Genomic DNA, 11,636 nt, shown 5'->3' with positions numbered 1-11,636 from the left:
CCCAAGGGGGGGGGGGGGGGGGGAGGGTTCTCTTGCTTGCGAGTGCTGCTGTACAGCATCGTGGCTGACCCTTGACACCGCCGTGATGGCCCTTGGCGGTGGTCGTTGACGCGAGACGTGGACCAAAGCTTGTCGTCAGACGCGCCCAAACCACACGGCTACCAACGGGTACCATGAGGCCAGCTGGCAGGGCAAAGAGGAAAGAAGGCCGGGGCCGGGAGAAGGGCATTTTTCTTCTGCTTTTCCCATAGCGGGCCGACGAGCAACTCATACAACGCCACCATGCATGTTTCAGCCCTTCGCATCACCACCCTGGCCTGCCTGGCCTTGGTGCACATGTCCTGTACGTGAAACTGCAGTCGTCTGCTCTCACGCGCCGCCTCACTCAATTCTCACCATCGTTTTGACTCCCTTCTGCCACAGTGGCCTGCATCAGCGAGAAGCAGGTGTATGATTCCGAGCTGGGCCAAGCCTTTATCGATGGCAGCTCCTGGGTTCGTTGTCGGGCCAGAGCTAACGGTGCTGCGCCCACCCTAGATATTGGACTTGCCCCTTTTCTGTTTCATCTGGCACATCTGTTGCTCACTCTGAACCTCTGCCTTCGCACTGCCACAGCAATTGCGAACCGACGGCAAGGGCTATCGAGGACACAGTTTCTGGGCCAGTATCGGTGGCCTGGATAGCAGTGAACAGGTCAAGTTCACGACGCGTCGCCTCCGTGGTGGCACCTACAAAGTCTACGTGTCCTATTCGCGGGCCGACGATCGCGCCACGAACGTGGAGTATGTCGTCAAGTCCTTCGACGGCTTTGCCCGTGACTCCATCTTTGTCGATCAGGTCAGACACGCAGCAAAAACACCGAAACAGACCCAACATTTTGTCCACTCAACGTTATTTGCTGATGGGCCTGCAAGTATGAGCCCTCTTGCAAGACCAATGCGGGCAACCAGCGTCAATTCATTGTGCTTTCTCTCCCCGTTGAATGCCCATGTCATCAGACGCAAAAGCCCTCTCAAAATAACCAATGGCAGCTTCTGGGAGAGTTTTACTTTGTCGGAGGCTCCAACCGCGAGGGCGTCATTGTCGAGGTGGATACGGCCGATGCCGGTCGCATCGTAACGGCCGATGCTGTCAAGTTTGTTCTGGTGTGTGCGCCGGAAATCAGCTCCACTACGAGCACGACGACTACCACCACGGCCACGACTGAAATGCCGACCACTACAAACATGGCAGCAACAGAAGATGCCACAACCACCGAGCTACTGGCTGAGACTACCATGGTGCCTCCCACCACCGAAGAAGAGCCGGCCGGCACGGATCCCGTCATAGTTCTCGGTGTGCCCTATAAAGAGGTCAGGCCATGATATATCGGCACCCGCTCAACATTCACAGGCCTGATTCAGCGCCTGAGCCGCTCTCGCATGCGGGGTTTTCTCCTGACGACGTTGCACAACTCTAGTGTGCTTTTCGCTGCAAAGTGATTGCTGCTTTGTGCAAACGTGAAGCCGACCAGTTGGAAAATGATATCCAGCGCCTCGTTGACCGCACCGAATGCGTGAGTCCACCTCCCAAACTCTCACATACCATGTTCACTGGCCTTCCTGCTTGTGCTGACTCATCAAGCACACCATGTCTTGCATGACGTTCAGCGCCTGGAGCACCAAATTTGCCTGCAAGACTGCGAGGACGATGCCTACATGCCAACAGCCGAGCCGACCAATGAACCAGGTCAGACGCGTGTTGTACAATTCGATCCCTTGCCTGCGTTGTGCTCCACCACCGCATCGATCGCCAATGACCCCGGCGACTGAGCTGTTGGACAGATGATGATGAGGGGTTTGATGACGATGATGACGAGGCTTTGACCTTTGGGCCTTGCAATCAGCCCTGCACCTGCGGCCCAGATGAATTTGCCATCTTCAAAGAGCTCTCTGCCACGTACGTCGGCATGCTATCATGATCGCATCAACGCGTTAAGAAACGAAAAAGAGCCTGTCTGATCAAAGCATCGTCCTCAACAAAGCTGTATTCTTGCTGGCCTCGTGTTGCTCATGGCGTTGTCATTCTGCAGATGCACAGTGTGTGCCTGCAAGGCCGTGGGTGCAAACCCAGAGGTGACGGTGCGTTACACGACCACGCGTCCCCGCACGGGCCCCACAAGCACCTCCAACAGTGGTGCATCAAGCTCGAGTTCCACTTCCAACAACAGTGGGCCCAGTTCCTCAACTACTACCACGACCACTACGACAACCACTACCACCACTACGACGACGACGACAACAACAACAACTACTACTACCCCCCGACCAACCACAACCACCAGCACGGCAGCGTATGTGCTTTTTGTGGCCTGGCCCTTGGCGTGGAGCGCAGTGACTCTGACTCATGCATGACATTCGATGGTATCGCACCATACTACTACAGCCTGACATGTGCGCCCGAACCCAAGTGTCGGTGCTTTTATGGAGAAGTCAAGGTCCGCTATACCAACGGGGCTGGTTGCGTCACCTCGTGTCGGTTAGTCTTGCTGCCTGTTATGCTATCCGTGTTGGCAGTCCTGTATTTCTTGTACATTGCACAAATGAGGCCTGACCACGAATGGCCTTCCGCACAGCTGCACTCCACTAGTCTTGCCAGAAGCACCCCAATTCACGACCCGCGCCCCAACAACAACGACTGTTGCCATCCCGGTGAGTGTCGCTTGTTGGTCCCATATCAATTACCACCATCTCGTGTGCTCCCCGATGTGCTGAATTTCCTCGGCCATTCACCGACAGCCGAATCCGCGGGCATCGCTGTGGCTGCACACTCACATCAATTCCTACCACCATTTGCTGATGGGCATAGACCGAGCGGGTTTGCCCCGTTGTGCACGCCTGCAAATGTGGTCAATACGAAGAGGCCGTGTATACACTTGATTCAAATCAGTGCACCGTCTGCTCTTGTCAGGCCATTGCTGGTTTGCCCTTTACGGTTCGATCAACCACGACGCGCCGGGTCGTCTTGACCACCACCACCACCACCACGACAACCACCACTACCAATGCCGCCTCGAGCTCGACAAGCTCCAGCGATGTGGATGGCCCGTCAAGCAGCAGTAGCAGCACTTCAACCACATCAACTACAACGTCTGCCGCACCCCCCATCACAAGCTGCGAGCCTTACCGCTCGTGCAACTGTAAACCCGGGGCATACTCTGTCAACCTGACCATCGGCAGCTGCACTCGCTGCGCTTGCTTGCCCATTCCTACAACCACTAGCACTAGCGACAACCAGCCCACCACATCATCTTCAACATCAACGACTGTAGAGCCAACCACTGAAGACAACATGGACTTTTTGATCTCGGGCGTTGTCACAGACATCATGACCGGTCTCCCACTGGCAAATGTGGTGGTCAAAATTTCAGGGCCGGCTGAAGCTGCCTCTGTCACAAACAGGTCTGTCATGCCAAGCTAGCCCGCTTTGACTCATCGGCTCATACCTTTCTTTCTTCTCGCTCACATCTCCTGATGTGCCATTTGTGTTCGTTCTCACCTACTTGCTTACGGACAGCGCGGGTGAATTTACCCTACTGGTGCCTCCTATCACGGCAATGTATACCATCGCCTATCAGCGCACTGGATACATCACGTCCATGCAGCAGGTTCGTTTCTATTTTTGTCCTCCTGGAATGCCGCGAGGGCATGACATGACAACTTTCTGTTTGGTAATGATTGAGCAAGACCATCTCCTATTCTATGCTTTTTGTTCAGCTCACAGCCTGGTGTTCTTGCAGCTGGTGGTGGATAGCTCAGTGGCTCTGGCTTTTTCATTGATGGAGCAAGTTTGAGTTTTTGCAACGGATGTGGCGGTTGTGCTACCCTGTCTTTGATGTGTTATTCTGCTTATTTTTCCTGTCGTGTATCTCTTCAGCATACAGAGATGGTCATGTATGTCAAATATTAATCAGATCATCATTTCTTTTTGAAATTTCTACTTTTTTGCTGTCCACACACGGAAGGACGAACACAACATGTTGAGAACGGGTTTCGTGGGGGAAAAACAAGGGGGAAGAAGGGCTCGCAAGTAGCACGATCGGAGTGGGGCTTTTGGATGTGGCACGCACTAGAGAGAAAGGGCACTTGCGCACTAGCTAGGCGGGGGCATCATGGGGCGAGCTGGACGTTCTGGTAAGGGAGGAGCCGGCCGCCGAGCGGCCGAATCTCGGTTCGTGCCACTACGAGCAATCGGTTGGCTCGGTACGGCCGTGTCATACAGCCCGGCGCTGGGGTTTGCTGCATCACCATAGGTTCCAGGCGCCGCATCACCATAGACGCCATCAGGTTGCGCAGGCTTTGTGTCGTACAGTGCGGCACTGGGTGAGCGAGCGGCCGAGTCATAGCCTGCCGCAGCCAACGCTTGCTTGGAAGGCAGATTTGCAATGCTACCTCCATAAGAACCCTTGCGGGCCAGGTCGTAAATGCCCTCAGCGCTGGGATCTGCACCACCTGCTTGAGTAGGTGGAGGCAAGCTACTGGACGTGTCATAGAGGGTGGTATCTTCCGTTGGTTCGCCCACATCGAGGTAAGATTCCATGCCCAAATCGGCCATGCCGGCACTGAGCGCGTTGACATCTGCTGGTGGCAGGCCATTGTCAGTGCTGGGATTGCCAGAGCGGGCAGTCACGTTGACGTCCATGTAAGTGTCGTGCTGCTTAGCCTGCGCCGAGGTCGTGCCAACCGCAAAGTAGGTATCGTGGGAGGCACCTGGTGCCGGGGCCTTGCCACGCATGGAGGGCTGGCGGCTGTTATCGGCAACATCATAAATCTGCTCCTCGGCAACTGCATGGGAACTCGGTGCATCTAGCATATTGAGGGCAGCACCGCCTGCTAGTGAATGCAAAAAAACACAAGCTACCGGAACCCTTACAAACTGCTGACAGACACGAGGGGAAGCGGGCATATTGCGGAGACACACCGGAAACAAAGGCCACATCGTAAATGGGATCCGAAGGTTTCTGAGGCAGCAAGTGGTGTCCAACAATAAGAACATGCGAGCAGGTTTTGTACATGCGTGCATCATATCATATAAGAGCATGTTAAATGGGAGCATGTCGGTGAAAGGCGCACCATCTTGACGAGATCGCCGTAGGGGCACTCGGCTGCGATCATGACTTCCTTGTGCTGAAAATGCCAGAAAAGTAGCACATGCAAGAGTGTGAGCTCGATGAAGCTAAGGGAATACCGAGCACATCGCACGCTTGGAGCGGCTGCAAAAGACGACACCTCGGTCTCAATTTTCTTTTTGCCAGGGCGGCGGATGGAGCCAGCAACCTCGCCGTACACCTGGCAATGGTGAAGCAGTGTGATGCATGAGATTGGGGTAGAGGCGGGGCAAGCCTCGCAGGGACTGAAACCAACCTCGATATCAGCAATGGCCTGGCGCACGTGTTCGGGCAGTTCGCACTGTTTGTAGGGTTGACCCTGATTGAACAAGCCAGTGAATGATTGCCCCAGCGAGTTGGTATAAACTCCTGCAAGCCCCAAACAGCAACACAAATGCACAGCGGCAGTACACATGCGAGGTGGTGCTTCATGAGTCGCTTGCCGACAGACAAGATGCGCTTTGGATCAATCCTGCGTACCGTAGCCATGGCGAACATCGTGGGTAAATTGGCCCCAGTATTTGTCGCCCTCGGGGTGCTTCCAGTAGCCAATGTCATGCTTCTTGCCGTCGATGAACGTGCCATCGTACCGCTCTCCATCGGCATGAATGAACGAGCCCTTGCTAAAGGGCAAAACACGTGTGATGATGGCAAATAAGAGCACTCATCAGCAGTTCATGGCGCGGCCCAGCAAGGCGCGGCCAAGCAAGGTGCGTCGCGTCACGAACCCATTGGGAACACCACCATTAAACTGCCCGGTGTATTCATTGCCGCGGGGATCGCGAGATATGCCCCAGCCTGCGTGACTCGCCACCAGGGGCCCAACGGTAAGCCTATGGAACGCACTAATCGCCAGCAGGGTGCCTATGGCCGCAAGGACTCACCAGCAGGAACGCCGTTCTCCCAGTTACCCTATCCAGCCATCATGGACAGTGAGTGAGTGGGTGAGCATGCAGAGGTGATTGACGGAGGAAGGCAAAAAATGGAGCGGTGTCATGGTGCGCACGGTGAGTGCCAGAGCGAAAGGTGCTGGGAATGGATACTGATCAGCACCGTCTGCCCCAGCGCGCTCGCTGATCGTGTGCTTGCATACCTTGTAACTCCCGCCATCCTTGAAGACGACGCTGTGGTAGCCTGATCGCGACATGGCGAAACGTGGAAGGCCGTGCAACCTTGCCAAATACCACTCACAACCCAGAACTCAACAAGTTTGGCCCACCAGGAAGCGTGTCCAACAGTCTACAACCCGACAACTCGAAAGACGCCGCCGCTGTCGCCACGCACAACAAAATCACAACAAAACTTTTGTTGTTTTGTGTCTCTATCCTCTCTGTCTCTCTGTCTCTCTGTCTCTCTGTATCTGTATCTGTCTCTGTCTCTCTGTCTCCCTCTGTCTCTCTACATCTCTCTCTACAGCCCTCCACAATAATAATATGATGGCTCGATGCGAGGAGCCTCCTCCCTTCCCCTCCCTGGTTATGTGCCAGAGTGCTTCTCCCAACCCGGGTGTGTGATGGGAAGGGGGCTGTAGAAGCGGCAGCCCAGGTCACTCTTGAGCTTCAAGTCAATGTCAATTTACAAATGTGGTCCGCATAGGTTGTGGTGGGAACACATGGCCAGGCAAAGGCTTATGCCTCGTCAAGGGCCATGTTGCTCTCTTGCATCTCGAGTCTAATCTCCGTGAGGAGCTCTGAAGGCTGATCTGCTACGAGGCGACGCATGTACTTGAAGCACTGCTGTGCCTCGATACGCCGTCCAGTTCGAATGGCCACGAGACAGAGATAACCCCACACATCGGCCAACGTGTTATCGTAGGCGTTGGCCTCAGCTAGCGCATCCTCTGCCTCAGCCAACTCGGACAGGCGATAACAGGCGATACCCAATCCACGCCACGTGTATGCCGAGGCTCGACGCGTGCAGGCCTGAAGGAAAACAGCCTTGGCCTCCTCAAAGTCTTCGGTCTTGAGGTAGAGGTGCCCCAAGAGCAACAGGACGCGCTCGTGCCCGTCGGCCGTTTGCTCAAGCGCCACTGCATGTGCGAAGCACCGTTGTGCCTCGTGATCTGGAATTTCCCACGCAGGTCAAGATGAAAATGAGTCAACTAAACTGAACGTGCCAAGAACGACGCGCCCAAGACAAATGCGCATGCCAGCGATCATTGCAACAGAAGGTGTGCATATGCACGGGTACGAGCCATAGCCCCCACGCACCATTCTTTTGTACTGTGTGAGCCTCGCCAAGAATCACCCAGAGATTCGGGTTGTTGTAATCCTGGGACAAGGCTTGATCGGCAATCTCGCGTGCTCGCTCAGGCTCAGCCGGTGTGTTGGTCAGCGCCAAGCGAGCCTCAATCTCGGCAGTGGACGACGGGCGGTGTTGGCGTAGGTGCAGTTCGTTGACACAACTACAGGGTTCAGGTGCTCATGAGGTCACCCAAGTGCTCTCCCGTCCAACCTCTGTTGTCTCATTTTCACCACTTTGAACGTACCGTGCGGCAAAGGACACCAGATTGAGATTGACGCTGACACGACCCGCCTCAAAGAACAACTCGGCGACGTCGGGTTGCAGCGTCTTGGCTTTGTTCAAGCACATGTCTTCCATGATCACGTCTCCAAGTTCACCATGAAGCAGGCACGATAGCAACCATGCCAATGCATCTTCTGGTGCAACCGTAGTGGCCAGCGAAGCAAATTTGTTTGCCTATCAGTTCAAAACCAAAGTGATCGGCGTTAGACGAGTTATGGACGCGTGAGACAGACCAGCAAGAGGCGAGCCGTGCAGGAGGGTCAAATTACATACGTCCTCGGGGCGTTGCTCCATGAACATGGCCAGCGCGCAGCGCATGAGAACCAAGCTGGAGCTAGGCTCGAGAGATGCCGCCTCTTGATAGCGTTCAAAAGCCTATTCAATCAAGCGCGAGACATTGCAGATGTGTGAGTTTCGAAAAGCCCACATCACCGCCGCGTCCACCTCTGGGATTGAGAGCGCACAAACCTTAGAGTAGTCGCATTGCCGACAAGCAAAATCACCAGCGCGCAGCCATACGCTGGCATCATCCGGGGACTTGCTACACGCTGTTGCATGGTACAGAGAGGCTTTGTCCGGCTCCTCCAAGGCCTATTTCACACAACAGCCAAATCCAAACGAGTTGGCAATGAGCAAATGTGGATGACACTGCCAAGCGCGCCAACAGTTCAGATTGATCATGACACTGAAGCAAACCTCGGCCTCATCTGCCATCGTCTGCAACTCCTCGGCTCCCACAATGAGTTCACCGCCCTCTTGTGACGAAGTGCCGCTAAAATGGCCATTCAAACTGTTTACAACACCAACAAAAGAGGCAAGGGCGTGAGGATCAACACGGAGCAAAGATGCAAACAGCAACCAGAAGAAACCGTAAAACGAAGGTTTACATGGACAGAAAAAAAAAGAAAGAAAGAAAGAAAAACAAACAAAAAAAACTACTCCTGTGTTTCGTAGACATGGCTGACCTCGCATGCATGCGCTGAGACAAGTAGACGTAAAGCTTAGAGATAAACTCCTGCTTTGTTTCGCGATTTTGCATGGCGGTGCTTGCCCCCGCAAAGCGCTCACGCACAATCGCCAAGACCTTTTGCTTCAGCTGCTCCTTAAAGGCATGGTATTGGCCAGTCACGTTGAGATGATAGACCAGACGCTCGCGAGTGTCTGTCGCCGTGTCTTCCGGGTGCTCTGCCACCGTGTGTCGGTACACATTCAGCAAGTCCTCCGCCACGCTCGTCACAGTCTCCTTGAACTCGTTGTCCGCCTATATCAGCAAGTAAACGTGTTATCAGCTGTAAGTAGAAAAGCTCAAGGGCAGGCGATGATAAATCGAATCGCACTCGGCAGCATGAGGTCAGACATACCATGGCTGCAGTGACAGCGTGGCAAGGCTGAATGTCACGCTCAGGAATGAGCTCGGACACGTCCTTCTCAAGTTCGGCACGCGATCGTTCCTTGACAAATGGCCGAAACACGTGCAGGCGCAGCTGCAAATATGAATGCGCCTCCTCAAAAGCCGAGCCCTGAAAGGACGGGGGAACAAGCAGAGTCGAAGATGGTGAAATGGAGGCACGAAGCATAACATCCTGCCACCAGAGCTGTGCTAAGAGATGGTGTGCTGGTGTGGGATGTCGCACCTCAGCAATCATTGTCTCGGGTTGAGGCGTGGCAATCTTGCGACCTTTGGAGGTTTTGGGCACCTTGAGCTCATCATTGGCCGCTCCCTCAGTCTCTGGGACAGGCAAGGCGTGGAGGCCCAGATTCATCACACAATTCGTTTCGCCCGGATAGAGGATGGGCGTCAGCTGTGGTGCGTGCAACGGGTTCATGACATTGGTTTTGTGAGTAGGTGGCTCGCTCGGCACTCGTGTCGCTTCCACGAGCGACCCGAGTAAGACTGAAGGTTGGAGGACATAGCACGCACAGGAATGGTCACATGGGCTCGATTGGCCCCTTGAACATCTTCGGTGCCTCCGGGACGTGACTTGGCACTGGTCTAAAAGTAGTTTCAGAGTGGCGTAGTAACGCCAATGGACATGCAAGGATGAGGACCAAACATGATAGACATTTTGATTCCTTCGACTTTCTCGCGCCATCCCATCTGAGCAAATGCTTACTCGTCCAGCGCTAGACGGGCGCAAGTCACGGGTCACGTCAGCTGTGACTTCGCGGTTAGCAGCAATGGCGGCTTGCAGCCTGCATATTTCAAGATGAGCGCGCCAGTGAGGACATGCTGAAAGGCGACCACATCCAGCGCAATGGGTCCAGATGGCATTCAAGGTGGGATGGACTACGCACTCGCTCTGCGTGGTCGAGGAGAGAACCAGGCGGAAGAGCGATGGTTCAAAGGCGACACGATAAGCGGTGCGCTCGGCTTCCGCTCGAACCGCCTCATCAACCACGTCGCCGTATTTACAAGTCTGCGCAGGCGGGGTCGGACGCAAGGGGGAGAACCCGACAGCAGTTTGGCGACGAGGCGAGGGGCATTGCAAAATAAGATGTGGCAAGAATAAAACGCATGACTTTAGCAGGTTGCGCCGATCGGTCAAGTAAAAATAAAAATGACTGAAACTCTGACCTGCAAAGCTTTGGGTTCGGTGCCCTCGGCAAGCGGGGTGGGCAGGTTGACTCTCCCATCGCTAAAGTGGATGGCAAACTGCTCGCGGTCTGACACAATGGATGGGACATGCACATTGTAGGCGTGCATCCCACTCCCTGGCGTGATGGCGGTGGGTAGATTGAAAACACCTAGCAAGACCAAGAACACAAATTGAAAACGACGGGTGAGGCGGGACGACAGGCTGTAAGTATCAAAGAAGGCAGAAAATGGGCACTCATGTGATGTACCGTGAAGGTGAAACTCCACAATGTTGTGAAGTTGCTCCTTCTTCAAAGATTGAAGAGCGGCGTTGGCTTCGAGTTGAAGAGACACGGTCGTGTATTGCACTTGCTCATGGGTTTCGGTGGCACTGTCTGATTTGCTCGGGGCCACAACGTGGGGCAGTGGCACCTCAAAGGTGGGCGAATCAGATTCCCAGAGCAGGGGGAGCAGATCGATGGCCGCAGTCGCAATGACCGTAACGGTGTCTTGCTTCTTCTTCTTTTCACGGAAAAGCTCTGCCAAGGTGATGATGAGGCGATTGTTGGCGAGCTGCTGCAGGGCATTGTGTTCATCGCTCGCAGCGAGGGATGGCCCGGGAATCAACCCTCCATCCTTTTGCCGCGCGACCAGCACATCTGAGACGACACACGACAAGGATTGCAGGATATGGATTGGCATAAGGACAACAGCCGAGAGGCATGAAAGCGAAATATTGTGCGGCCAGCGGCGCCCACCAACCCGAGAACTCGGTGCGTTGACCCATAAACTCGAAATTCAGACACAAGCGACCGAGTTCCTGTTGCTTCTCCGGCTGCAAGCGAATCGGCGAGCAAGCGTCCGAAACAAGGTGTCAGCCAAATCAGCGGATCAGCAAAAAAAGAGGATGAGTGAAGCAAGTCAATACAAGGCCGATGACGAGGATCGAAAGTCGCCATCGGATTCTTCTTTGGCGTACCAGCGGCTTGGCACTCAGCACCGTGGCACTGAAGCCTGGAAGCTCCGCCATGATAAAGGAAAGAGGCCTGCCTCCACAGTCGTCCACAAGTTCAACCTGTTTGATAACCACGGCACCCAGCAACGACGCTCGGGGCTGAAGACTGGCGGCTGTGCTGATGCGCGCGCGCCCCAGCCTCTGTCGAACGAGAGTTCCGGTCGATTCAGCGTTTGTGTGAGTGCACCGTCGCCAAGGTAAATGAGCCAAAACAACAGTTCCCCACGCATACTCAATGTTCAATTTCCCAAATTCATTTTATCCCCCTTCAAAATAAAGTATCCGTTGGTCGTCGTGCTGACAATTTCGATCGGCGGCGGGCGGAGGGTGGAGGGCGTGCCGACGAGATGGCAGAGGCGACGACGACCACGACG

The 11,636-nt window shown here is 54.6% G+C and overlaps 2 protein-coding genes across 2 annotated transcripts; one reads left to right on the top strand and one right to left on the bottom strand.

Moving 5' to 3' along the window:
• Nucleotides 1-282: 282 nt before the first annotated feature.
• Nucleotides 283-3,832, top strand: MONBRDRAFT_26974 (uncharacterized protein; the record flags this gene model as incomplete). Its single annotated transcript, XM_001747392.1, has 12 exons — nucleotides 283-343; nucleotides 424-494; nucleotides 616-837; nucleotides 999-1,352; nucleotides 1,650-1,728; nucleotides 1,824-1,938; nucleotides 2,072-2,120; nucleotides 2,174-2,517; nucleotides 2,615-2,690; nucleotides 2,848-3,440; nucleotides 3,556-3,646; nucleotides 3,779-3,832. 12 exons carry the CDS (start codon nucleotides 283-285, stop codon nucleotides 3,830-3,832), a joined length of 2,109 nt encoding a protein of 702 aa, XP_001747444.1.
• Nucleotides 3,833-4,131: 299 nt separating this feature from the next.
• MONBRDRAFT_33172 (uncharacterized protein) lies at nucleotides 4,132-11,277 on the bottom strand (the record flags this gene model as incomplete). The annotated part of the gene is made up of 25 exons (XM_001747293.1): nucleotides 4,132-4,868; nucleotides 4,912-4,999; nucleotides 5,112-5,165; nucleotides 5,241-5,327; nucleotides 5,403-5,515; nucleotides 5,627-5,769; nucleotides 5,875-5,944; nucleotides 6,031-6,058; nucleotides 6,240-6,318; nucleotides 6,872-7,208; nucleotides 7,357-7,550; nucleotides 7,635-7,846; nucleotides 7,946-8,047; nucleotides 8,141-8,263; nucleotides 8,369-8,462; nucleotides 8,638-8,933; nucleotides 9,034-9,192; nucleotides 9,307-9,474; nucleotides 9,594-9,665; nucleotides 9,787-9,865; nucleotides 9,968-10,089; nucleotides 10,248-10,417; nucleotides 10,517-10,906; nucleotides 11,010-11,082; nucleotides 11,227-11,277. 25 exons carry the CDS (start codon nucleotides 11,275-11,277, stop codon nucleotides 4,132-4,134), a joined length of 4,041 nt encoding a protein of 1,346 aa, XP_001747345.1.
• Between the last annotated feature and the right edge of the window lie 359 nt (nucleotides 11,278-11,636).

This window comes from Monosiga brevicollis, genomic scaffold (assembly GCF_000002865.3).
Source record: "Monosiga brevicollis MX1 MONBRscaffold_16 genomic scaffold, whole genome shotgun sequence".
Lineage (NCBI taxonomy): Eukaryota > Choanoflagellata > Craspedida > Salpingoecidae > Monosiga > Monosiga brevicollis.
Note: the sequence above shows the minus strand (reverse complement) of the source record. Positions and strands in the feature narration are given on the sequence as shown.